The following is a 26946-nucleotide window of genomic DNA, read 5'->3' on the forward strand; positions in this document are numbered from 1 at the left end:
ATTTAATGTGGATAAGTGCAAGATGATGCATCTTGGATGTAAAAATCCAAGGGCAGAGTACAGAATATTTGATAGAGTCCTAACCTCAACATCTGAGGAAAGGGATTTAGGGGTGATTATTTCTGAGGACTTAAAGGTAGGCAGACAATGTAATAGAGCAGCAGGAAATGCTAGCAGAATGCTTGGTTATATAGGGAGAGGTATTAGCAGTAGAAAGATGGAAGTGCTCATGCCATTGTACAGAACACTGGTGAGACCTCACTTGGAGTACTGTACACAGTACTGGAGACCGTATCTCCAGAAGGATATTGATACTTTAGAGAGAGTTCAGAGAAGGGCTACTTAACTGGTTTGTGGATTGCAGGATAAAACTTACCAGGAAAGGTTAAAGGATCTTAACATGTATAGCTTGGAGGAAAGACGAGACAGGGGGGATATGATAGAAACATTTAAATACATAAAAGGAATCAACACAGTAAAGTAGGAGACTATATGTAAAAGAAGACAAACTACCACAACAAGAGGAGTAATAATTTACTGAGAGGGTAGTGGATGCATGGAATAGCCTTCCAGCTGAAGTGGTAGAGGTTAACACAGTGAAGGAGTTTAAGAATGCGTGGGAACGTTGTAAGTGAACTTTAGCTAAAAATCAGCCTGCTTAGAAACATAGTTCATCTCATGGTAGGTATATATATATTTTTTTTAATTAGTCCAAGTTTTTCTGAAAGACCCGAGGGACTTCTGATCACTTAATATAGCAGTTTCCATTAATTAGATGTCTTTGAACAGATTCCGATTTGTAATTTTGGAGATAGCTTTATCTGACATTCCTTAAAGTCATAAACAAACAGTTGAGCGATATTTGGTTTGATAATACTTTGTTTGACATGCCAATAAGTCCGTGTGAATGTTTTTCCTTTTTCAGTTTCCAGTTATCAGAAACCGCAAGCATTTGATTATGGGAAAGTAGTAGACATTTGTAATAAGTTAGTGTGATTGGTGCGTGAGGGGGAGGGGAGAATTTGTAGCACAAAATGCCTGTGTTTTTATGAACTGTAGGAGGACATGACACCTATATTATCAATTTGTGTCACAACACAAAACTGTGGGATAAAGCATCCATACACATTGATTCAATTTCTTAAAAATATATCAATCATGTCCTCTTTTCCTACACCTCTACTTATTGCAGAATTTAGACATGACTGTTCCACTACTGATGTTAATCCCCCCCCAAAAAAATTGCAAACCTCTCAATATGTCCTGTCACAAATATATAATCCTCCTTGTTGCTTTAATAATTGTTGCTATGTCCTTACAAACTTGCGTGATTATGTATGCACTACAAAAATAAATTATAAAAAAATAAATATATATTTTTTTAAATAAAAATATAAAATATTTTTTAGAATGTTAAATCATTTCAAACTTTATCCAAAAATATTACATTGAAAATCTTACCCAGCAATGTTAAATGACAGCCAAAAAATGGAAATTAAAGTAGAAATGTTATGCCAAATAACCAATTAAATTATTTCCCCCCTCCCCCATCAAACATATTTTTATTTTGGCACTACAGATGGATCTCCAAATCATAACACATACAAAACGGCTCATCCATTGTTAGTTTAAATGCCATTTCCAAGTTCAGAATTGAGTCACAATTACCCACAATTCTGTCAAATTGCGATTAAGAACAATGCACATGACTAGTTCTTATCAGAGTTTGAAGGGGGAGAAAACCGGTTTCATTACTTTTTTCCTGCACGTCTTCCCTCTGTTATTTTGAAAAAGCTCAATAATAATGTTTAAATCAATAAATATTTCCTTTTCCTGGGAAAGCTCCATCAGAAACCAAGAATATGAGAACTTTGAGAACAAACACTTAGACAACCTCTATATTTTGCCCTTCGGTAAATCCTCACTCAGGTCTCAAAATAGTTTTTGCCCACCTGTATCATTACAGAGAGGACCATTCCAAGGCATATCTGACTGATCCAACCTATATGGGCAGTCCAGAACTGAAATGCAGGCAACTTCTCTCTGCACAAGAGATACAGCGACCCTGGACAATCGCCTTGGCCTTCTTTGGGCCTCGTCAGTGAGGCGTAGCTGATATCCCTCTAGAGTCTAGACACAGTGAACACGTCAGGATTACCATTTTAACTTTGAGAGCCAAGTTAGTGCAACAAAAAGAATAACAACATTGAGAAAGCTCCATCAGGATCTAAATGTGAAATTGACACTCACACCTATTGAAGGATGCACAAAAAATAAACAGGAGAGCAATACATTCTATGCAACGGGAGTACTTGAACTTCAAAAGCACAGAATGAGGTTTTACTTTAAGATGTGACAGTAGCCAGAGTCCAGAACATATGGAGGTAACTATTGAAGGGAAAGCAAAGTAGCAACAGGTTCACTGGTAGGACCAAATAAAAATAGTATTTGAATAGGATTTTGGAAATCGATTCCACCCCAGGATAACATGTATTTCATATGGTCATGGAGCACCATATCCACTACAGAACGTGGAACTCGTAGTTTACGGTTTAAAAAAAGAAAAAATTAGTTTTATGACCCTTTAGTAAATCATTCTTGAATTATTTAGGTTTTACGACTTCCACTAGTAAATTCTTACAGGCATCTACTAGTCAATCCAGTGACATATCCTCACATTCATTATTCGTCGTCTAGATTAATTTCTTTGCATTTTCTCTAGTGCTGATACATCCAATATTTTCAATCACCTGTAGACATATTTAGCTCAGCAAATGGAAGATTTGGAAGAAATTAAACACGGTCATTTCAGAATATAAATGAAGTAGACTTTTATTGACAGCAAATATAATTTTCTTCACTTTTAACACGTTTTAAGAAACAATACTTTTACAAAAAATAATCTCATTAACACGTCAGAAAAAAAAAATATTCAACATTTACTCCAATGCATTTGTAAAAACCCCATGTCTAGCTTAGAAAAATATTTTCAATGGTATGTATGACATGCACTTACAAACCAATAAATCACATTTGAAATTTACACATCACAAATACAAAACGCATCATCAGTAAATAGAACCGGAAGAGATTGACCCTGAAAAGACATCATTAACAGCGATGACGACAGTGTTTACCAGAAAGAACACAACAGTGGGGGAAACAGGAGTTGCCTTTGTAACGGTTATTGAAAATATATTTGTCAGGCACGTCTTGTGATCTGTGGGTGTGTTATATTTTTGTGTTTCTTTTAATCCAAAGCCATTCCCTTTAAACATCACTGCAGACCAAGGATACAGCATCAACGTAACGCCTACAGTCTAGACGTTTTTGGTTGTGGGTGTATGCCATTGGCTTTGGGTGGTGATGAGTCAGTTACAGAATCTTTGGTGACATGACCTTAGTCACAATATAGTTACATTTGCATGACAGTATTTGTCCTCTCCTTGTAGACAACTCAAGGTTTGCTATTTTAACACATTGACATAATTCAATACCTACAATGATGTTACAGGATTTAAATGAGCCCGACAACACCATAACCACTACAGCAGACTATTGTGGTAATGCTGTACATTACTCTTACTTTATCCAGCATATTATGATAGAAACACCTATGGGTTTGATGCCTAAAAGACTAAATGTCTAGAACAAAGCAATTTGTTGGTTTAGAAATATATCGGGCTGTTGATGTGTCATTTTAATTAGCTAAGATATAAATACAGCCACAAAAATGGGAACATTAAGAGGACATTAGTTATTAAAATGTTATAAATTGTTTGGATTGTTGAATAGCCTTATTTTATATTTTAAATACAAAATTCAGTAAAATATCTTTATGGAAAAGGGGTAATTCGTACACAGTTTTTAAAATAAAAAAACAAACAAAAACCTTTTCATGGATTATAGAAGGTGAATCTACTTTCTAATTGGAAATATGAATAAAAGTTAAAATCTAAAAACCGTCTTGTGTGAACTAGTTGGGACTTTATTAACCCATGAATTTATATTAATAATTTAGCCTTTCCATAAATTTGTCCTAGTTTCAGTAGTCACACTAGCTTCTATACACCTTACATCAGGTGTTGGTTATACAAGTTAGACCCTCACATGATGTTAGCCCAGCATCCCAGGTGCCCTGCGGGGGTACCATAGCAGGTGGAAATCAAGAGTTGTTTCAACATAAAAAAATATTAAAATATGTACCTTAAAGGAACACTCCAAACACTTAAAGCACTTTAATTTGTTTTATGTGTAAAGAGTGTGTCATATTTTTTCCTTTTACAAAGGAGTATATTTCAATAGAAATTGACACTTTTATAAATTAGACTGGTTACACAAACCTGGCTATCAATCAGACAAACAGTTCTGCTACTTCCTGGTTTGGTGAGCTCGGTGCAGATAAACTCAAGAGGCTGCTATTGCCCGGAGCACCTGCCTTGCAAAGATTTTTACATTGAGCTGCATTGGGAAGTCTGTGATTGGACAGCCACAGAAAGTCTGGACTGAGGAAGAAGGGGAGGACTTACAAATGCAGCAGACAAGAGAACTGAAGATTTTCCAGCTCTTATTAGATAAAACCCAAATGTACAATTAAATGCATAAATTGATTGCCCCTTTTATATTTTCCCTGCCCGGAATGACTCAGATGGTGTCGCAGTACTAACTCCACACCTTCCCTGCAACTGGTATTCGATTTTTGACTGCTTTGTGCTATAATAGCATTGAATTGGCTGGGAGATTATCAGTAATGATGATCTTCCATAGGCAAAGTGGAGCTGGATTAGAGATACATTTTATATGTATTCGAGGGGAAAGCGGTTCCAGTACACTAATTAACACTCCATCACAATAACCACTTTTTTTGTTCCTTTCATTTACAACTTTGTTTTCAATTTATGCTGGTGTATATATCACTTTTGTAATCTTTTATTCCATGTTATTTTTTTATATATATTAGATGTCTCTTTTGCTTTGTTCATAATACAGTATTGCGCTAAATTATAAAATATCAGCTGCAGATATAGAGGACAACTGCATATTTAAGTTTATAAAAATCAGAATGCAGAATAGAATATTTAAACATTAGTATGTATATAATGTATATTAGAAAACAAAAAGTGGCTTAAATCCTGGATGTTATTCAGTGGAGATACGACTGTCACACGTATTGGTCGCTGTGACTGGAGCTCTGGGACTCTGCACCTCCCGTCACCCATTTCAGTGGAGTTCTTTTGCCGAAATCGCTACCTTATTTGATATATGTCTCATACTATTGGAATTTCATATAGGATTTCGTAATAACATGTGTGTTATATTAAGTCTGTATATTTTTTATACATTATATAAATCTTTTTTTGTCCTGAGGAAGAGGTCAAATAAACCTTAGAATACTTCGTACAGCATAGACTGGTGAGCCGAGGATTTTATTTCGCTATTTAAGCTTTTAGTGGTGATCCGTGTTCTGCTTAATTGTATTCAATATCACAGGGCAATGGGGAGGATATGCTTACATAGTGACAACAGAGGTTTCCTTGTACCATCCCTACAACCTACATTATGGGTTTGATGTGAATGAGGTTGTCGAGTCACACAGCTGGTACGGGACCCCAAGACTGCTCTGGAATAAGGGCCCCAGCCGAATTATGCTACTCATAATAAATACACTCTGGTGTACGGATTTTAGTAATGTCTCTAAAATTAAAAAATCCTTTAACACTATTATTACATTTGGCCCTTGGAATGTGAGAAATTTAAATATAAAGAATTAATGGTTAGTTTACATTAGTAACTCCACTGCTCTCCTAGGCTATAAAAACACATACATGACTGGAGAACCATTTCAATACCAGAGCAGTAAGCAATGAATTTAAGGATTCTTAGCACCTTAATGATGGATTAAAATTAGAAAATCACTTTAATCCTGATTGTTACTCAACAATTTGGTCCGCTTCACATCACTGAATGAAATCAGAGAGCAATTTACTTACATGGAATGTTTCTGTAAATAAGCACGTTTTAATCCAAATACAGTTATGCAAGTGCAGCAATGAATACCTTAATCTGTTATTGTCTGAATAAAATAAGACCTCCCATCAATAAAACATGTGACAGAGTTTGTTGGCATACTTTCCAGCACCTCTGTTCATTTTAAATGGCACAAAGGATGACAACAGGTGTGAAAATGACCAGGGGGTGATTACCTTCAGATTTCCAGGATCTCAAACTCAAAGAATGTTCAATCATGACCTACTGGAGAGCCATAACAAGGTTCCCACCATTGACTGGAGCCAATGGTGATGGCGCATCTCTCCAACTCAAATAATTGGAATTCACTTTATTACTGCTAACCTGGTATGAGGCTTTGGTGAGAAGTAATCCATTTATTCGTGGGTAATAGCTTTTATTAGGTTTGTATATTCCATCGAGACCCACATTATTTCCAACTGTTGCAAAGAATGGTTGTCTCATTCGTAATGTCCAAAGACGAAGTTCTCATTTTTACAGGACATACTTGAAAAACCCAGGACATACTTGAAAACGAGAGAAATCTCAATGTATCTTTCCTGGTAAAATATTTTATAAATAAATAAAAATGACATCCATATTCTAATTACAAAGCCAACTGTTTGAGGATTCAGTAGACCACATGGAATTCTGCCATAATAAAATGTTTTTTTTAACTAAATACCATGCAAGTAATCACTGTGCCCTAAAATTTCTAGAGCATTTATTCCTTTCATAAATATGTCTTAATGTGTTTGTTAAGGAATAACTCATTTTGAATGTTTGGCAAACGTCAGACTTGATGGCAGTGGAATATGGATTTAATAAATGCATTCTGACTACCTCTTGGACTGAAGAGCAGACTGATTTACAGATTTGGACACTAGCACCGACCGATCAGCAGAGGACATATTTTATTGTGAAATGCACCCAGAGCTGCTCATGGGGATTTAAACTATTATTCTGAAACCAGGATCTGATCCTTGGACCCATGTATTGTATACCTGAATTTGGAGGGAGAAAATAAGGTATTTTTTGGGCAAAGGGAATAGGGCTCACATATTAATATGGCAACAAGACAGTCATATATGTTACAACATATTCATACATATTATACAAACAGGAATGTGTGTCTATATTTCACAGCAGCATCAAAAACAGACATAATTCTCTACCAGGATCCCGAATAGCAAAATCAACTAAACTTTGCAGTCTTATGGCTTTGGGAACAAACAGAAAAGATCGGCTGCTGGTACAATATTTCACTGGTACACAGGCTGACAATAAAAGGAACACTCTAACCACCAAAACTACAAGCAAGCTGCAAGCCGAGCCTTATCAATTTATTTTCAATGATGACAGATGCAATAATTCCCCATACTGTGTAAACCATCGTAAGGCGAGGCAGTTATCAGATAGTGAATTATAATAGGATATAATAGGATTTGAAATCATACAACCCATATTGCTATACAAAGAGAGAGAAGATACATTGCAAGTAAAGTACAACTGTGTGTGATCTCTGTTAAAGTGAACGAACGCCAAGTTCAACTGAATTGTTCACGTGCAAAGACTCCCATTAAAGAGACTCAAGTGAGTGTAAGGGTGAGCATCTGCACTATGCATTCAAGACTACTTGCCATTCATTTGAATTGGTGAAGCACTGAACATGCTCAACTACTTTCCCCGTCGACAGTCGTGGGATAAACAGGTTTGGCTGAAATATCACATAATTGTTATCTGGAAGTATTGCAACTCTGTACAATGTACTTAAATTTAATCATTTTAATGAATATTTAATGCATCATCTAGACCAGGGGTGTCCAAAAGATAGATCCCCAGATGTTGCAGAACTTCAACTCCCCTTATGCTTAGCATATCTTTAGAATGATAAGGCATCATGGATGGACGTTGTAGTTTTAAAACATCTGGGGTTCTACCTTTTGAACACCCAGATCTAGACAAATCGTGAAATACACATGGCAAAATCCATCCCAGAGTGTCCATTTAACTGTTTAAAAAAAAAAATTTAAAAAAATTACAATTTTCACAGAGCAATACTTACATTCCACTTACATACATCTCCAACATACAATATAGTTACAGTGAAACTAGTTTAGGTGATTGACTAGAAAAGGCTAGCCATGTCACAGGCAGCAGAGATGCTGTGCTCGTCATACACATCTAGTTCTTTGTATTTTTCATTGAACGGAGGTTCCAGGCACCAACACACCTTTTATGCACTAGATCGCTTCTTGCCTAAATAATTAGCTGATTTTTTTTCTGCATACTAACTTTTGTATAAATTTTTGAAATAAAAAAAATTGCAGCATGTTTCATGCTTACTCTGTCCCACCGCCACGTTTTAAAATGTCTGTCCACCCCTCCTCCTAACCTGCATTATTTCTCCATCGTAAATCTGATTGGGAGTTGTAGTTCAATTTTCATGTATGAAAAGCAGACAAATAAACCACAACTTCTAGATACTCCGGCGTTGTCAATAAAACTCTGTTGTGCAGTAACTTTCTCACATTTTATTATTTTGGATTAGTTGTTTTGTTATTTGAATAATAAATAAATCTGTCAGATCTAGCCTGAGGTACTAGTTTAATAAATTTGGTCATAGGATTGTATGAGTGGACACTAGATTAAGGACATTATTTATATGTGATGCCTGTGCCATAGCAAACACTTTTTCTTCACACACACACACACACACAAAACTATATCTGTGATTTGTTTTACAATACAGTAGTATCTCTTCCATAGTTGTAAAAGTTATTAAATGGTAAAATCATTTTAAAACACTACCCTGGTCTCTACTATGTGCAATTTGGGAAACAAAGCTCTTTTTATAGAAGAAAAACTAAAGATAAAGTTAAAATAAAACTTTTTTTTGCAATTCATTTAACTGCACAATTTTAAATAATGTCAAGATTCCACAGACTGGATAGGACATGCCAGCCTTCACTGACTCTTTAGATTATGTGTGTATAGCATCCATTTATTACATACATCCCTGAGTTCCCTAAGTATTATCTGACGGCAGTGCTCAGACAGTGCACCAAACAATGACATACCAGTATAAGGATCAAACATGGCTACCTCTCTTTTATAATGATTGGTGGCTTGGCCAATAAACACCCCAGTAATAAAAAGGATAATCTGTCCTTGGTGAACACTAAGAGTGTTATTTACTAAAGTGAGAATTCAAAGTGATTTTTAAGTTCTTTTCAAAAAGATTCTGCACTGGTTAAAACAGCATGTCATAATGTAATTTCTTCCACTGCATGACTCTAGGACAGTGATGGCGAACCTATGGCACACGTGCCACAGCTGGTATGCCGAGACCTCTCTGTGAGCATGTGGCCACAGGTTGCTGGTAGGGTGGTGTATTCACCGCGAGGCTAACAAGGCATTTGCCTTGTGCGGCACTGCCTTGTTAGCCTTGTGTCCTGACGGGGGGGACCCAAGAGCTGGCCGGCTGGCCACCTTTGGGCATCCCCCAAGGCAGACGGCAGCTTGATTTGCGGGCTTGAGGCGAAGGAGTGCTGTAGTCTGAGCTCCTACTGCTCAGCTCCCTCACGCGCCACTTAGTGATGCCGGGAGACGGACTATGACATCAGACCAGCTCCCGTCATCACTAAGCGGCACGCGAGGGAGCTGAGCAGGAAGATTAGAGCTCCCTTGATGCCTACTCTGCCAGTTCGCCCCCTGCCTGCCTGTCCAGCAGCACAAGCAGCCCCTGCAGCACCACCAGGTGAGTAATCCACTCCAGATCTCTCATGGAGGCTGGGTGGAGTTAAATTAAAATAAAATAAAAAAATAATGATAGCAATTTGTGAGTGTTGGGGGAAATTTGTACGAGTGTGTGTCTGTGTTTGTCTGTGATTGTGTTTATGAGTGTGTGTGTCTGTCACTATGTGTCTGTCAGTGAGTGTGTGTGAGTGTCAGTGTATATCTGTGAGTGTCAGTGAGTATGCGTGTGTCAATATTGGTGTCAATGTGTAAGTGTATCAGTGAGTGTCTGAATCAGTGAGTGACAGTGTGTATAATTGTTGTGTTTAATTGCCGTGTTGGCACTTAGAGGGGAAAAAGTTGGTTTGTATTTCGGTTTGGGTACTCGGGCTCAAAAATGTTCGCCATCACTGCTCTAGGATAACATTTTACATTTAGCGCAGGTCACTGGCACATGTTCAAGATGACCGACTTAATGATTTTAGTAGAACAAACTGAGTGTTATTGGTGTGTAAGATCGACTAGCCAAAACGAGGAACAAAACCAGACCATTTGAAAAAACGTTAACAGACAACAAAGAAACATATAAAGCACATCTAGATGGTTATATCGCTCTTAATGAAGATGTAAAAGTGCTTGACCTATGGAATTTCAAGGCTGTGATTTTCCTACATGCACAAATAACACACCGGTGTTATATATCGCCATATATATCCAAATCTGACAACAGACGCAAGTGTTAACAAATACGGGTGTTAAGTACACTATACGTGGAATGTGCTTTACAGCATGGCAGTAGGTTTGCTGAATGAGAGGTGGTCTACAATAAGGAACCAGGCCATGACACGATTGTGAGAAGAACTCTTCCTCTGATTTCTTTTAGCATTCTAACTAAGCAGTCATGCGATATCCCTGATGTGCATCGGCCATTCACAGCAAGAAGGATGTCGCCACACCTGAAGGAAAACGCAATACATTTTATATGTTAGCAAATACTTAGATGTACACAGTGTGATGGGCAGTAACGTTTTTATCTCTTTATCATCAGAGTCAATAGGTTTTAATTCTGCGTTATAATATAATCTACACCAGAGGTTGCAAAACAGTCTTCATGGTACATCAAGAGTCCTGGTTCTGTAATGGAATTCTACAATGCTTAAATCCTTATCGTTGGTTTGCCATGAGGAATTGGTTGGAAACACACACACACTATGTATGTCAAACCAGGTTAAATAATGCTACCCTTTAATCAATTTAATCTGTCTTCCAGAATGTGTATGCAATATATTAATAGATCTTTGTAAATACTGGTTAACTTAAAATCAACCAGTGATTTTTTTTTTATATGGAGAAGAAATATTGCTTTGCTGGCTCACTATAATAGATGTATATGTATATAACTACATCAAGTTACTGCTTCATTCTATGACCGTTTTAATACAAATTAAATGTTTTCATGAGATTTACACTGACATAGGACATTTTGCAAAACACTGTCTCGATTTCCGAAAAAGCAGAGTCGTTCGGGCAGTGAGTTGACTGATGTGATTATGCAAACATAGATTATTATATACTGTCAAAATATCAAACAATAAGTCAGACAGAACATAAACTACAGAAGGGTTGGGAGTTTTATTTATTTATTTTTTTATTTATTATTGCCATTTATATAGCGCCAACAGATTCCGTAGCGCTTTACAATATTATGAGAGGGGGATTTAACTATAAATAGGACAGTTACAAATAAACTTACAGGAACAATAGGTTGAAGAGGACCCTGCTCAAACGAGCTTACATTCTAGTTTGCACACATCTTTGATGTAGTCCCATTATAAAAATAATAATAATAAAAAAAAATATATATATATATATATATATATACACAGCTATCAACACACAAAACAAGCCCAGCTTGTACTAAAAGTTAGACGGTTGGCAAATTGACCTTGATGTGTGTAGCATTTCTGTTTAATGCGTCAGAAGCGAGGAACACTTTCTACATCAGTGAATTTCTGCTACACAAATATTACATAAAAGAACAGAAGATTATAAAAAAAAATATTGGTGTGTGTAAGACGAATAATTCAATAAACACTACTGATTAAATATTATGGGGTAAAGAGTGAATTTGGGACACATTAACCAAAGAATTACAAAATATTGAAGATATAATTATTCAGCTTAGCAATTTTTAACTCAACTAGTTTGGTCTAAATTTGATAAATTCTAGACTTGGAGATTTGTTTTGGTCCGGACTGCAATTCTTCTGAATTTGGGCCGATTAGGTGTTCAGTCGAATTCCGAACTCTGAGCCAAAATTTAATCAAATCGACCAAAAATGCGCAATAGCCTAAATTGTTTGTTTTGACTTGGGATTCTAAAATCAGTGTGTGGTGCCAAATTAAAAAGAAAAAAAAAATTATTTATGGGGAAAAAAAATGATAGGGTTAGCTAGTAAATGTTGATTTTATTCACAGATCACGTGAGAAGGGAAAAAGGAGAAAATACAGGGAAAAAGGAAAAAATACAGGGAAAAAGGAGAAAATACAGGGAAAAAGGATAATAATAAATAAATGTTTTAAATAATAAAAAAAAAAAATCTATATTTAATAAATATATAGATTTTGTGGGTTTTTTCCAATCTGCTCCTCTCTTCCTGCTATTGGTTACTTTTTCTTACTTGATCTGTGAACCAGATAGCTATAAAATGCTCCTTTCGATGTACTGCAAAATATGTACATTTTATATTGTATATCTGTATATTATTATTTATTTATAAAATATTTTATCAGGAAAGATACATTGAGATTTCTCTCGTTTTCAAGTATGTCCTGGGTCCACAAATCATTGCATTGTTACAGTTAGTGTACAATAAAATACAAAATTAATATACAATATATACAACATTTAACATAGAACAGGTAGGAAAAATATAATCAACCATGATTATATGGGTATATATATTTAGCAGTACACGGATTGGCCTATTTCCACTCCATTTTGATTTGCCTGTTTCCCGAATCAAGTACTGACTAGGCATGCTGGCATATGGGTGAAATTCAGACCTTTCCAAAAAGTTTTATATAAAAATGGTTCAGCTGAGATTAAGTCACTAATTTATCAGCTCACCGTAATAGTTTATGAACAATTTACCACACAATAGAGTAGCACTGCTACAATAGTAAGTTATTTATAAACACATTTTGTTCACTTCTGGCTCGGACGCATTCTCGCATCTTGCAAGAGTTTGCGGTGGCCTTATTGGTGCTCACACTTTGTGTTCTAAGACTATTGCAGGTGTCTAACGTTTCTATATTGGCTACAGATGTTTCTTCTTTGGTACCTAACATCTGGAAATATTGCAATTCTGCTGCTCCTTGTGTCTACTGCTCATGTCATGCATATCTTCCAACGATCTACCTTTTTCTGCTGTGCCCACTTTCTTATACTGTTCCCACACTTTTTCCTTTCCATTTCTTGTTGAGACAGCTGCCACTCAGTCTCTTCTCTTGCCTTAGGCCAGTTTGTACTGACGTTTATTGCTTTAGTAGGCTGTTATTTCTCTGCTCTGTTAGTGAACCTTACTCCTAGTGCCTGTAATGCACTGTTACTGCCTTTCTGTTGACAGTTGACACACTGTTCTTTATTTGATTTTTATATATACACACACACACACACACACACACAATTTTTATTTTTATTTTTTGGAGATCATCTGAGAAATCATCTAAGATCACAGTTATAGGAACAGCTAAGATACTGCGCAGAACCCTTAAACTTCCAGGCCTCTGGTAGAGGACCCGAGAATGAGGAATAAAACATACCACGCAGGAGGGGCGAGAAAATCTATTATTTTTATATATAATGCAACAGTGTATCAAGGGGGGAAATATTTTGCTGGGGTTCTGGAGACATCTGTAATCTATTCGATATTTGTTTTACGATCCCCTAGAACACTGAATGCCATTCGTTTTTCATACTACACAGTTCAACATTGTTTATTACCAGGAACTAAGCATAGAACTATCTAAAATTGTCCGCCTTGGGATTTTATTTTTAATGTGGAGAACGGTTTTGCATATTACCAGGAACTAAGCATCTAAGATTGGTGTAATTGATGGGATTTTATTTCAAGTAGAGAACTTTTTTTTTTTTTTTGTATTTCTTCCAATGATATATTTGGGGAACATGCAACATGAAAAGACAGAACAATCAAATCACCTGATTCGTCCATCGTTGTAAGCGGGAGTTCCCTCCAGTATGGATTTAATAAAGAATGGTTTGTCCCTGCTGTAGTCCTCCGAGCCGCCTACTATACTGAATCCCAGACTGCCAGCTGGATTCCTCCTCAGCACAACCTCCCGGCAGCTGTACAAATACCTAAAAAACATAGAAATGGATGTGTTTATTCATCACCTAATCACATTTCAACTTTACTGAATTGTGTTACTGTTTTACTTCCACTATATTTTACACCCAGCTAAACAACTCAGCAGCCGTTTGTACACAAGCTCTTTACCATTTGCATTATACGCAGTAATGAGTATTTTGGTACATCATAAATACTAATGAAATAATCATCATTCTTAGTAATGTTTAATAATGTTATACCATTCATACCCTGATACTTAGAATAAAATGTGTTTTCAATCACAAATTGACTTTGTCTATTAAAACCACTGGAAGACACTGCAGAGTAGGGGTAGGCAAACTTTGGCACTCCAGATGTTTTGGACTACCAGCAATATGGCATTATGGAAAGATGTAGTCCACAGAATCTGGTGCACCAAAGTTGCCTACCCCTGCTCTACAGTGAGAATAACCCTGTAGATATAGGAAAGTAGTCAATTTCCTTCCTTGGGGATCTCTCCTATTCGAGGGACAACCATAGACAATAAACATTAACAGCTCTTTAACTAAAATCACATCATATACTGCCATTTCTTCCAAATGGACTGTGAATTTTTCCTTAGGGGTGAATTAAAACAGTATGAGAGGGTTTATGCCAAAAACTTCTGCCTCGGGGCTCATAAAGTAAAAACTCAGCTGTGTAAAGAAAATTAAATTGGCTCCAATTGCTGGCATTTGATAATGCAAACAGTGCTCAAAACATTCATTATACTAATACGCATTCATGCCACTAATTGACAACAATTGTCCTAACAGGAAAACATAGCACTACTGAGAGCCCAATCCTTGGTTTGTGAGATCCCTTACACGTGTTAGAACCGTGAGACACGGCTTGGCAGAATAGAGAACCTTTGCAACTCTATATACATACATACATACACAGTGCAGGTCAAATTGTGGTTCCATTTATTCCGAGCAATTCACTGCAAAAGTGACACGAGGAAAAGTAATGAAGCTTTAAATGTTAAATGTTTACATTTATACAGTTAGCTTTTTAACTGCAACTATAATAAGAAATGGTATACTGCAATGATGAGGTCATATGGCTCTTCTAGTGTTATGTGATCACAAACAAAGTAGCCCAAATGGGGGGCAATACTTTTTTTCTCTTCTGCAATTGATTGCCCTCTCCATTGGCATACATACTTTCTCATTTGGAGTGATGTATTAAACCATGCTCAGGTTACACAATCTGCAAGGTTTACATAGTCACCAACGTATTATTATTATTATTATTATTGCCATTTATATAGCGCCAACAGATTCCATAGCGCTTTACAATATTATGAGAGGGGGAACGTAAGAGATATTTCCTCAGTGGGACATTACTAATGATTAAGAATTACTCTGGTTATGATGTGAACAGGAGTCTGCTTTAAGATCTACTGATGAATATGAAAATTAACCCCCCCAGCCTTTCATGAACAGAAATTCCATAACTTTACACCCACTTTGAAGATGCTAATTAGGCTGGCTGGGCATTATGGGAAGTGTAGTTCACAAACATCTGCGACTAATCACCAGCAAGTGGTCACATAAATATTAACCCTGAACACGATAGCCTTATGGAGCGGATGATCTAGCAGAATACTACTTCAAAACCTACTGCAGGGTGATACACGAGAAGTTTAAGAACACATTATGAACAGTCGATTAGCCTTTCAAAGACTTTTAAACAGACATGAGTAGTGGATTAGCATTACAAAAACAGAGGGCAGCAGGACAGTGTGCTCTGAACCAAGCACTGTGTCAGGGAGTGCAGGACCGCTGACAGATATGATGAATAAACTGAGAGACAAGTCAATTTTAGCACAGACTCAATATGATCTAAATATGCATCTGTATTTGCTTACCATTGTGCCATACGTTGACATACAGAACACTAGGTGGCAGTGTTGTGTCAGATTTAAAAGAAAAAAAAAATTACTAAAAGAATCAGTGTTCATAAGCCAACACTTCATCCAGAGTCTCAAGGGACCTATCCTTTAACCCTTTATATTCCCCTAGCGGAGCAAGCCGTTGCTCTGGGATGTGTTGTGCATGCTTCTGTCACTCAAAAGGCAGAGAAGAAAGGACTGACCATAGAATAAATAACCCTGTTGAAATTTATGACTGAGATTTAATTTTCCAGTCATACATATCTTCTAACACAGGGACATGTTGGGAGCGGGGGGAGGTCTGTTTTAATATATCATATTCATATCTCCACTACTGATGGTGCAAGCACTCCATGGATCACATAAACATCAATAATAATAATGAACAACCATTAACGTATTTTTTTTACTCTCATTGTAATAATCTCTGTCAGGATGGGGTCACTGTAGAACAGCAGAAATCAAATTGCTCTCAGCCAGCTACACCTCTAAAAGTGTGAATGTTGTAAAAAAACAGAAATGAAGGGAAAGAACATGCCATATGTAATTGTAACATAATAAACTGGTTGGCTACTTCACGGTACATTTCTAATTATTGTCAGATATTCTGTGCTCTGTGCGGAGGGCGGGAATGATGACGTTTGTGTACCCTACATATGCCTCTTGTCAGGGCCTGAAGCCATAACAAGGAGTCTGACCTTTTACCTCTAACCCCTTCTGGTCTTAATCAGCGAGCTGCTCTAATAACGAAGTGTGTGCAGCTCCCCTGAAATGGCAGATTCCTGGACACAGGAATCAGGACGTGTATTGATAGATCTTTAACCTATTACAGAATTCATGGTACTTAACCAATATGTCAAGGTTGAAACTAAATACAGAGAGTATTGGCCCCATGTACAGCTAGCCATTACTTGAACCCAAGACGAGAACCTGCATTAGTATTAAAGATTAAATTAAAGTAATTGTTCCAAAATGGATTCAAGGATACTTACAATTACAAATATTTATATAGCGCCAGCATATAACACAGTGCTGTACAAGAGGTAAACCAACACTATATTCAAAACAAACATGATGGATGTACTAGAACAGTAGATTATTTTGATTTTAATAAACTGTAGGTGTTTAAGAAAAAGTATTAAAAACAAAATGAAATGGGAAGTACCACATAAAACACACACACACACACACACATATATATATGCATATAAATGCATCTGAAAAAGCAAAAAGTAACCAGTATTGCATGTATAGAATAATCTAAAATAATATGAGCTATTCTCCATTGCAACTACTGCAATCAATGTGCCCTCTTCAATAAAACAATGTGAAAATAATAAAAGAAACTAAAAGAGGCCATGACTAAGAATGGATTCTCTTAAGGCGAACCATTGCCAACACCAATATTTGAACATTTCTGCCATTTCTATATTCAGGAAGTCTATGGAATGAGAAGGATCAGAAGTCACGGGTGAGATGCATGTTGGACGCATTGCCAGTGGATACCTAGCAAGGGTGCATTAAGCTATTATATTTTTTAGCAGTATTACACCACTGGTTTCCTTCATACTGTAGCCATTCTCCTGGTTTGTTTTTGCATATGGTTCTAATAAGAAAAATTAGCTACAGCTTATATACTGGCCAGGGCCCTCTTTACCACGGGGCAAAAGGGGCAGCTGCCCCGGGCCCAGTTGCTCCTGGGGGGCCCATGGCAGCTACCTCTTGAGCCCCGCTGTCCACAATAATATGCTACATATTTTATTTGCCTCCTGAGTCCTTCATTATGCGAGCGACATTGCCGCATAGTGAAGGAGTTGAAGGACTTACTCGCTCCTCCTCCCGATCTCCTCCCGTCACTCCCGACCTCCCCTGCCTTTTACTTGCGCGCGTTGCCGTGATGTCACGCGGAGGCGGAGTCACGGCAACACTAGGGTGAGCCCGGTCTCCCCCAACTGGAGGGGGGGAGGATTAGGGAGGGGTGGTTGTAGCAGGGGGGGGGGGGGTGGGGGGGGGATGAGGGGTTAGTATTGTACTATCTCTATCTACACATTGTTTAAAAAATATAATAAGTAATCTTTAAAATACTAAATATTTGTTACAGAAGTTGTGCTTTTTTAATTTTTAGAATAATGATACAGCCATTTGATTTCATATATTTGTGCTAATTTCAGTGCTGGTTGGAGGGGGTGAGGGGCAGTATTACACAATCTGTATATGTAAAAAATATATATATATAGTGGCCACTCATCAGACGGCGACTAGAGATGTTTTCTAGTCCAGTGTTGCACAACGTGCAGCACTGGCATTCACGCTGAACAGTCCTCATAGAAATGCATTGATTCAACGCATCTCTATGAGGAGATGCTGATTGGTGCAGGGTAGTGTTTTGCCACGCATGCCCAATAGCCTCGCAATGCTTTCCTAGGTGAAAGCAGTGGGTTGGCTGATATATACTCACATACTGCACATTTGTGTGTGTGTTGTGGTGGAGGGCGTGATTGCATGCTAGGGTGTGGGAAGGCGGGATCCCGGGGGCCCAAGTAAATTCTTGCCCAGGGTCCAATCAATATTAAAGACGGCCCTGATACTGACCAAGGGATAGTGTGTAGCCCTTATCTGCTAATTCCCGAAGAGTTATTTCTTTTGTGTTTTGTGACTTTAACTGGGTTTCATCTTGGTTAAGGTGTAGCGAGTGAAAAACCATGTTGTATTTAATTCTTAACGTGGATATCTGCCCTAGCTTTTACTTGGTGGCATCTTCTTGCATCAGACTCGATATTTACATGAGTTTCCCAGGGTGTGTGCCACCTCAGAAGTCTGTGCAGCCCTGGTGGAGCCCATACCACCAATAGCCTAAAAACTATATGCTACCGGAAAAAATACTGTGACCCTATGTGACAGATGAAACTTCTTATCCTTCCTTCTGTCACTGAATGCTACTTATGAGACAACATTCAGACCTTTTATAAACTGGCGGTGGAAGGGTAGCAGCACCTTGGTGGACTTTCCAGGTTTAAATCAATATGCAAGATATGGTTGGATCGTTCCAGCTGCCTACCCACCTGTATACAAGCGCTATAAATCCTACTTGTAATTCATTCTTTTTATAAACTGGAACTACAGATTTGTGATTTTTTAGGTTCTATTTTTTGTCAGGGACAGAAATGTCTCCAATTCCTACCTATTCAAAGCATATATAACCTAAATAGAAACTAAAGAGTCCCTTCTCATTGTTATTGGCATGTCTTCAATTATCTCATCTCCATTCCTAGATAACATCAATGTGGGGGGAAATACTCTGCTTCTTTCTCATGCTTTCTGTTGCAGTGATGAGTAACTTTGGCCAGGCTGACTGAGCATCAGAGAGTGGTAGTCCACAAACATCTGCAGAGTTAAAGTTAGCCATTACTTTTCTATGGTGAAAGGACAATTAAGGTAGACAATCTGGAAAAGTAGAAGAACTCCTTGATGTCCAATGATTTTAAATTACAACGCAATAAAAAGTTTCAGGTTACCTTCTTAAATCACAAATGCTTTTCCAGAACAGCTTTCCTCACTTCTGAGAGCTAAAATCCCTACAGTAAATGCTGTGGCTAATGGTTGCCTGCTATCCAGATGAAAAATAACTTCAAGACTACATATACAGTATCGTTTTGTAATGCAGCAAAACATTTTGCAGCTCTGTATGATTGAGAAACAGAACACGGTAAGTGGCAGGTACCCTGATTCAGATTAAGTGGTATAAAAGTGGCATGCAATGTAATAACAGGGACTTCTGACCGAAAAGACAGACATTCATGAAGTGGTTATGGTGCTTAGATTACTCTTTTCCTTTTTCCCATCAATCCCTGTCTCTTATCTCAGACACCAATGTTATTCCAAAAAAGGCACGATAATCCCACTTAATTTGACTCTAAGAACCTGACACTGTATTTGGGGGACACCCAATGTTTTTATTTATGTGATCTGTCATGGGGCTTTTAAACTACAGCACTTTTAATATTTTTCCTAAAATCTATGGGCATTTCCTTCTGTCATTTACCTTTTTCATTCCATTAAGTGTGCAGATCGTTGCCAAAGGTTATAGTGCAGAGAATTTCTTGATCTCAGTTTCCCTGCACAGAGTGGATAATAACTGTTACAGGCTTGCCATACTTTTTTTTTGCAAATTGTGTGTGTGTGTGTGTGTGTGTTTTATGTACTTCCCATTTCATTTTTTTAATACTCTTTCTTAAACACCTATAGTTTATTAAAATCAAAATAATCTACTGTTTTAGTACATCCATCATGTTTGTTTTGAATATAGTGTTGGTTTACCTCTTGTACAGCACTGTGTTATATGCTGGCGCTATATAAATATTTGTAATTGTAAGCATCCTTGAATCCATTTTGGAACAATTACTTTAATTTAATCTTTAATACTAATGCAGGTTCTCGTCTTGGGTTCAAGTAATGGCTAGCTGTACATGGGGCCAATACTCTCTGTATTTAGTTTCAACCTTGACATATTGGTTAAGTACCATGAATTCTGTAATAGGTTAAAGATCTATCAATACACGTCCTGATTCCTCATCTGACGTGGACTTCCATCCAAGTTGCAAGTGAAGAGAGGACACGTCGCCCAAGTCCCTACTTTCACCAAAGCCACTTCTGCATGTACAATCAGTGACTGGACATATTACTGCACAAAATCCCCACTCACAGACCTGAACTTGTCTGTATATCTGTACATAGGCGGACTGCAGTAATTATATGTCTCTCATGGCTTATTGAGCAGTTCAACTCATCAAATGTGCTTTCAGATAGGGGTTCCTACAATAATACCCAACATCAGAATAACTGGCTCCTGATTGGTGGTACTTCTTCCTGGTCTGGGAGGGCTCTGTGTCATTCTTTTCTTGCAATGTATTAACAGAAACTTTGAACGTATATAATTAAATATTTTCTATAGCAATATCTTTCATTGGACTACAGCACATCTTAAAACCCATTAAAAAATGAGCATACAAATTTTGTGCAAACAGGAAATTCAAGCCAGGTCAAAACTTTCATTTTTACTATTTATTTTCCACACAAAACACCAATGGTATTTGGTTAATTATCAAAATGCTTACAACATGCTTTGCTGATGTATTAACTAAATCACAGGTTGATGTTCATATTATAGTCTTAGAGCGGCAGTTTTCTGCTTTTTGCAGTATTTAACATCAGAGTTGGTAAAATAAATTCATTACACCACACCTACTATCCTGGAAACTCTCCCAAGTGGCCCCACAAGGACATGTGTTACAAAGGGGAATGATGAGTTAAAATTCAGGGAAATGACTGTGTAATGTGCATCTTGGCAGGAGAATTGAAAGGCATTCCAGATGTGGAATTTTAGGCCTTTAAGGTCGCATAAGTTAACACTCAAGGTCACCAGGCACCAGAATGACTCAGTTACTTTTTGTGACTGAAAAAGGAAGGGGGAGAAACTCAACCATATTCCAGGAATTTGGGGAAAAAATTAAATATATTGTAAAACATGGTAGATTATGGTATACAAATATGACAGTACTGTTTTATGACCAAATCTGCATATACTACAGCTATTTAAGAAATACAAATCAGTGTTTATGCTGCAGTTAAACATGTTTGGAATAAGCCTATGATAACAGTCAACACTATAATGATTAAGTTCACTCCAGGAGAAGGCTGAAGCAGAAGAGACATATGTAACCCATCAATAAGGAAAAGTACTGATGGGGTGGAAGATTCCACAGAATTGTGGCAGGCTGAGTGATTCACAGAGGTGGGCATACAAGAATTCCTTGTTGATGGCATAGTGGAAAATTGGCTACAAATTAAGTCACGCAGAAATCAGTCACAGTTGTCAAAATGGCACATAATGCGATTATTTAAGAGCTGTGTATTTTAGCAAACAAATTCTAGCACTAAAATAACACTCAAGGCTGGATAGGACTTTAGCTTTACATACAATTTTACAAACCTATTTTATAACAGGAGGTATGAACTGAGCTATTTGAATTTGAAGAAGAATAAAAATAAGTTACAAAAAAGTTGACTTGGTGATAATAACACAAGATGCTGTCTGAAATGAAGAGAGTAATAATAATAACAACAAAGTATTTAGCCAGGAAAGGTACATTCAGATTACTCTGTTTTCCAACTACATCCTAGTAATATCCCTATATTACTTTTGCCCAACATCCAAGGTATGTTACGATAGCCCAATTTAATGGTACTCAGTTTACCTACTTTGGAATGACAAAGGGGTGAATCAACCCTGTCAAGATTTGAACCTGTGACCCCCAAAGGATGTACAGATTCCACTGAGCGATCATGTGTGATATAGGTTATAGGAACCTAAAGGCAAAAAAATTAAGTGCAAAATACCAATACTACAACTCCCAGAAAATCGGCACAAAAGATAATGTTCCTTCGCAAACAACTGGGGCAATGTATTTAAAAATATATATATTATATATAGTTATATTTATTTGCACTCTTTACACCAGATAACTTTATACATTAAAGGAAACCATAAGGACTAGGAAATGAAGAGGAGGACATATTAAAAAAAGTGGTATTAAAAAAAGTGGATTTGTTTTTTAATCTTCTTTTTTTTCCAAATGGAACTTATCCATTTTTTGTTTTATTGAGTTTATCTATAATGTTAGAATGATAACTGGTAGAATCTCCTTCACTAAAGTGAATAATATATCGCTCATTAGTAGAGTTAACGGTGAATCTCGGTTCAATCTCCCTGCTGAATGATTAGAAGGAGGCATTCTCTGTTTTCATTTAGATCGCAGACTCCCGTTAAAAACTTGTCTGGAAAAACAATATTAAAGTCCACGACCTTGGCTCTGCCTGCAGAGGCTTTGGATAGCCATCACATAGTACACACATCCTACAGAGTCTGGGGAGTGAAAGCCCTACTAATTTAAGTCTTAATGAATAAATAAATTCTGTGTGACTTCAGTGGGAGTCTCGATCAGATAAATCTCCACTGGGCATTATAAGAGCTTAGTGCACTGCGTTTGGCCAGGCTGACTGCTTGTGGTTTCTAATTGGCTTAAGCTGTAAATGATGGTAGACATTTCTGATCTTGAAATATATAGACACCTTATGAACTGTACAAATACATTCACATACAGTGTTTTTATATATAGTAGATAAAGATACAGATTTTCATAAAAAAAAACCCTGAAATTTTGTAAGTTATAAAAAGAAAAATCCCTGGAGATTTCGCTGTCAGATTGTCTCAGAATGGACAAAATCTGGTGAAAATGACTGAATTTCGACCAGACAATTTGCAGATTTACTAAAGTAAAATGTGGTCAGGATTTAGTGGGCCCGACCGAATCTGTATCATTCATTTGTAAGTGTTCAGAAGTCTTCCTTCTCTTTAGACATGGCGGTCAGAAAGCTCTGTTATAGCATGAGAAAGAATATGTATTGACTTTCCATGCTATCAGTCCTCATTCTGCAGCAAGCCCTCCTTGGCTGAAGATTGATCATTTCATATTGTGGTGAGGTCTTTTTTTTATTTTTGGGCTTGAAGGTCAGACTAATTAAAAGAAAGAAGACACCTGATGATTATTATCCCCCCCCCCCCCTCACAGGTATTCGTTTAATTGCACCATTCCTCCCAGTTATTAGGGTGAGGGTAGGTAGGGTAATATGTTTTTGTAAGGGGTGGCTAGGGAATTTGAGACCCATAGCCACTCTGAGGAGCATGTTATTATTTGGAGGGCTGGGGAGGTGGACAATGTCCCTCCTATTTTATAATTAGATGACTGAGGGCGGCGGGGGGAGGCTGGAAGGGGTGACACCCTTTACTATTAATATTGTAAATGTTTGTTTTTGTTGTGCAATAATACTACAGAACAACATTTAGCATGGCAGTGTGGCATAAGATGATATATACATATTGTAAGAAACAATAATTCTATACAAATTGTATGTAATCAAGATAGTAATCAACGACAAGCATGTCATTGCGCAGTTGGATGAAGTGAACAGGCGAGTGACTTGATAGTGTGAATATAGATCCACTGTTTGGGTATCTAACTTCAGAAAGGACAGAGGCTCTGTATCACATGACAGGCCAACTTAGAGGAAAGAATCAACAGTCAGCCAATACCTGGTAAGGCAAGAGATAGTCTACGTCTCTAGCTCATGATCAAGATGTCAGCCTCAGAAGATCAACGTCTTCGTGATGAACCTTCTCAGAACAATAATTTCAGCACGTGGGTTGCACAGGCACGTTCTTCGTAGTGTAAGCATGTTTTAACCAAAAAGCTTTGTAGTGTAAGCATGTTTTAACCAAAAAGCATGGTTAAATTGAGGAGCTCTCTCAATCCACGTCTCACTTGCTCCACTAAGGGTCTATTTAACCATTTGTCCAATAATGCTGCCAATAGACAAATAGTTAAGATTCCCCACCCCCAGTCCATGTCCAAATTTGAAGCCTCCCAACCCAATTTAATGATTTTTGGTCTGGATTTCAGCATTTGGCAGAGTTTGGTACAGCTGACATCCAGACCAAATTCAGGCCCATTTGGTGCCCGATTTACAAAATCTGAACACCGTTGTTTTTCCATCAACAGTGTCTGGATTTTGCAGTCCAAATAGTACTTATTCGGTACAGGGCAATTTGGACATTTCCGAATAACCCCATTAGTGGTTTGTGAAAAAGGATAAACAAACAATCAGTGCAATGTAGTCTAAAATTGAGTTGGAATTTTTTTTTTGAAACTTTTAAATGATCCTGTGCTTTTGTCTGTGAGCAGGGAATTATAAAATCTCAATATGAGAAATAAAACGACCTGGCAGAGTAATACTTATACATACACCGTCCATTCAGTGAAACAAGGAATTCCGTGCTGGAAGAAAACAAATAGGCGATGATACCCTTAGGATTTTCTTGGCTTGCAAGTAACATTATAATAGATCTCAATGTGTATTCCTGAATTTTAAAGAATACGTTTTAAAGATGATCAATAGAAACATTGCAGATCTTACCCCAAGACTTTATAATACATTCATTCCACAAGATGAGGCAATCAAGTCTTTGCATTGTTTCTCAAACATTAGAGCTATGGAAACTAGACTCTGCTTAACTCATTATGTGTAAAATGGCTCCAGACACCGTAAGCACACACAGGGAATATATTATTTATATATATAACAAAGAGGGCTGCACTCAATCTGAACATGCATACATTATAGGGTGCTGCTGGGGCCAATTTATACAACATATAAGATCCAGCGCACTCGCTTATTCACTAAACAGCTATTTCAAGTCTCCCAGATTGTTATATTTTCCTTTAAAAACATCTCACCTAGGCACAAATAATGGGGGTTTAGAAAGATTGTATGATCATACATTGCATAAGCCTGCCACAATGTTAATGTACCCCATTCTTGGCAGGTTCTAATCTAGCAGCCTAATGCCTGCTCTTATAAGATTAAACCATTTACTTTCAAAATGCTTCCTCCCTGGACTCTCTACAGCCGTTAAAAATGGGTTTTTATAACTGGTTGTCAGTAGAAGCCATAGAGAACGTTTTGGCATAGCCCCGCTCCTTTGTCACATGTCTCAAAACATTCTATGGTCATTTCAGATATTGGAAGATTTGAATTTTGGATGCCCATTGCATGACTAAGTGCCAGGCCCACTCCCTGCATTTAATCTTCCATCATATTTAGCTTCAATTAGGTTACACTGCTCTTCTAATCATGGGGTTACATTTAGCCATAAATCTGTGCCCTTCCCTTTCCATTTGTCCATTAGGTCTTCTTCCCTTCAGTCAGATGGATCAGGAGACATCACCAAGTACAGTCCAGAGCTCTAGGGTTTAGTCACAGACAAATGTGTCTTTTTCCAGAATGTCAATCTATTCCCTGACACAACCTAATGGGTGTGCTAGTTGCAAACCAACAACGAGTTTCAAAATTTCAAATATATATATTCTCTGTTTAGTTTTACAACCCACATGAGTAGTAGGATTTGCTTTACAAACACACAGCTGTTTCCTGTAAATTATTTAGAAAAAACACATACACAAAGTTTCAAAAGTAAAGGTTCTAGGAACACAGCAAGTTCTTTTACTGGAACTTGTGAAGAACATCTGGGCAAACTCAGGCAATAATATTAAAACCCTTTCTGTGCGGGAAGCCAAAAACACACAATAAAGATTCAGAGATGGCTGTCTAAATTCGGCATAATTGGATTGGTAAAGAGCTTGACTATCAAAATAATGTGCATTTTATTAATAAATGGTGAAGGCAACAAGGAGAATTTACGACTCTGATTTCGATTAAAATGAATGGTGCCTTATAATTTATTACGCAAGGCAACAACGGCAAAACATCAGCAACAAATGGAAACAAAAAGCAACAACAAACAAATCCACCCAAAAATCTAAACCAATTCAAAACCAAGACATCACTAGGAAATATGAAAAAAATAAAAAAACTGATGCCAAAGTTGTTTTATTGGCACTTTAGCTTCAACCTCCCTTTAAAACCCTTTCTATAACTTACCCGAGACCAGCACCGATGTCCCTTGGTGATGGCTCCGCCTCCGCTCCTCCCCTGCCAACGTTAACCGGTGCGGGAGAACTAATGCTCATGCATGCCAATGGCTGTGCTCGGCCCCCCCCCACCCATAGGAAAGGATTATACAATGCTTTCCTATGGGGTTTCAAGTGACACTAGATATCCTCATGCATAGCAGATGTCCCTCTAGTAGACAACCACTAGAGGAAGAGTTAACCCACAAAAGGTAATTATTGCAGTTTATTGAAATTTGTAGTAATTACCTTTACAAGGTTAAGGGACCTGGGAATATGCACCCAGACCACTTCAATGAGCTTAAGTAGTTTGGGTGCCTATAGTGTCCCTT

At 37.4% G+C, this 26946-nt stretch overlaps 1 protein-coding gene across 4 annotated transcripts in view; it reads right to left on the reverse strand.

The window, feature by feature from the left end:
- Positions 1–8364: 8364 nt before the first annotated feature.
- Positions 8365–26946, reverse strand: part of LNX1 (ligand of numb-protein X 1) — a 187944-nt gene continuing 169362 nt past the window's right edge. For all 4 annotated transcript variants that reach the window (XM_063458009.1, XM_063458007.1, XM_063458010.1 and 1 more), the window contains 2 exons: positions 13966–14124; positions 8365–10700 (listed from right to left, as the gene is read on the reverse strand). In XM_063458009.1, the coding sequence (XP_063314079.1) occupies positions 10565–10700; positions 13966–14124 (295 nt within the window). In that variant the 3' untranslated portion in view covers positions 8365–10564. The remainder of the gene's footprint in view (positions 10701–13965; positions 14125–26946) is intronic.

The sequence above is a fragment of the Pelobates fuscus genome, chromosome 6 (genome assembly GCF_036172605.1).
Source record: "Pelobates fuscus isolate aPelFus1 chromosome 6, aPelFus1.pri, whole genome shotgun sequence".
Lineage (NCBI taxonomy): Eukaryota > Metazoa > Chordata > Amphibia > Anura > Pelobatidae > Pelobates > Pelobates fuscus.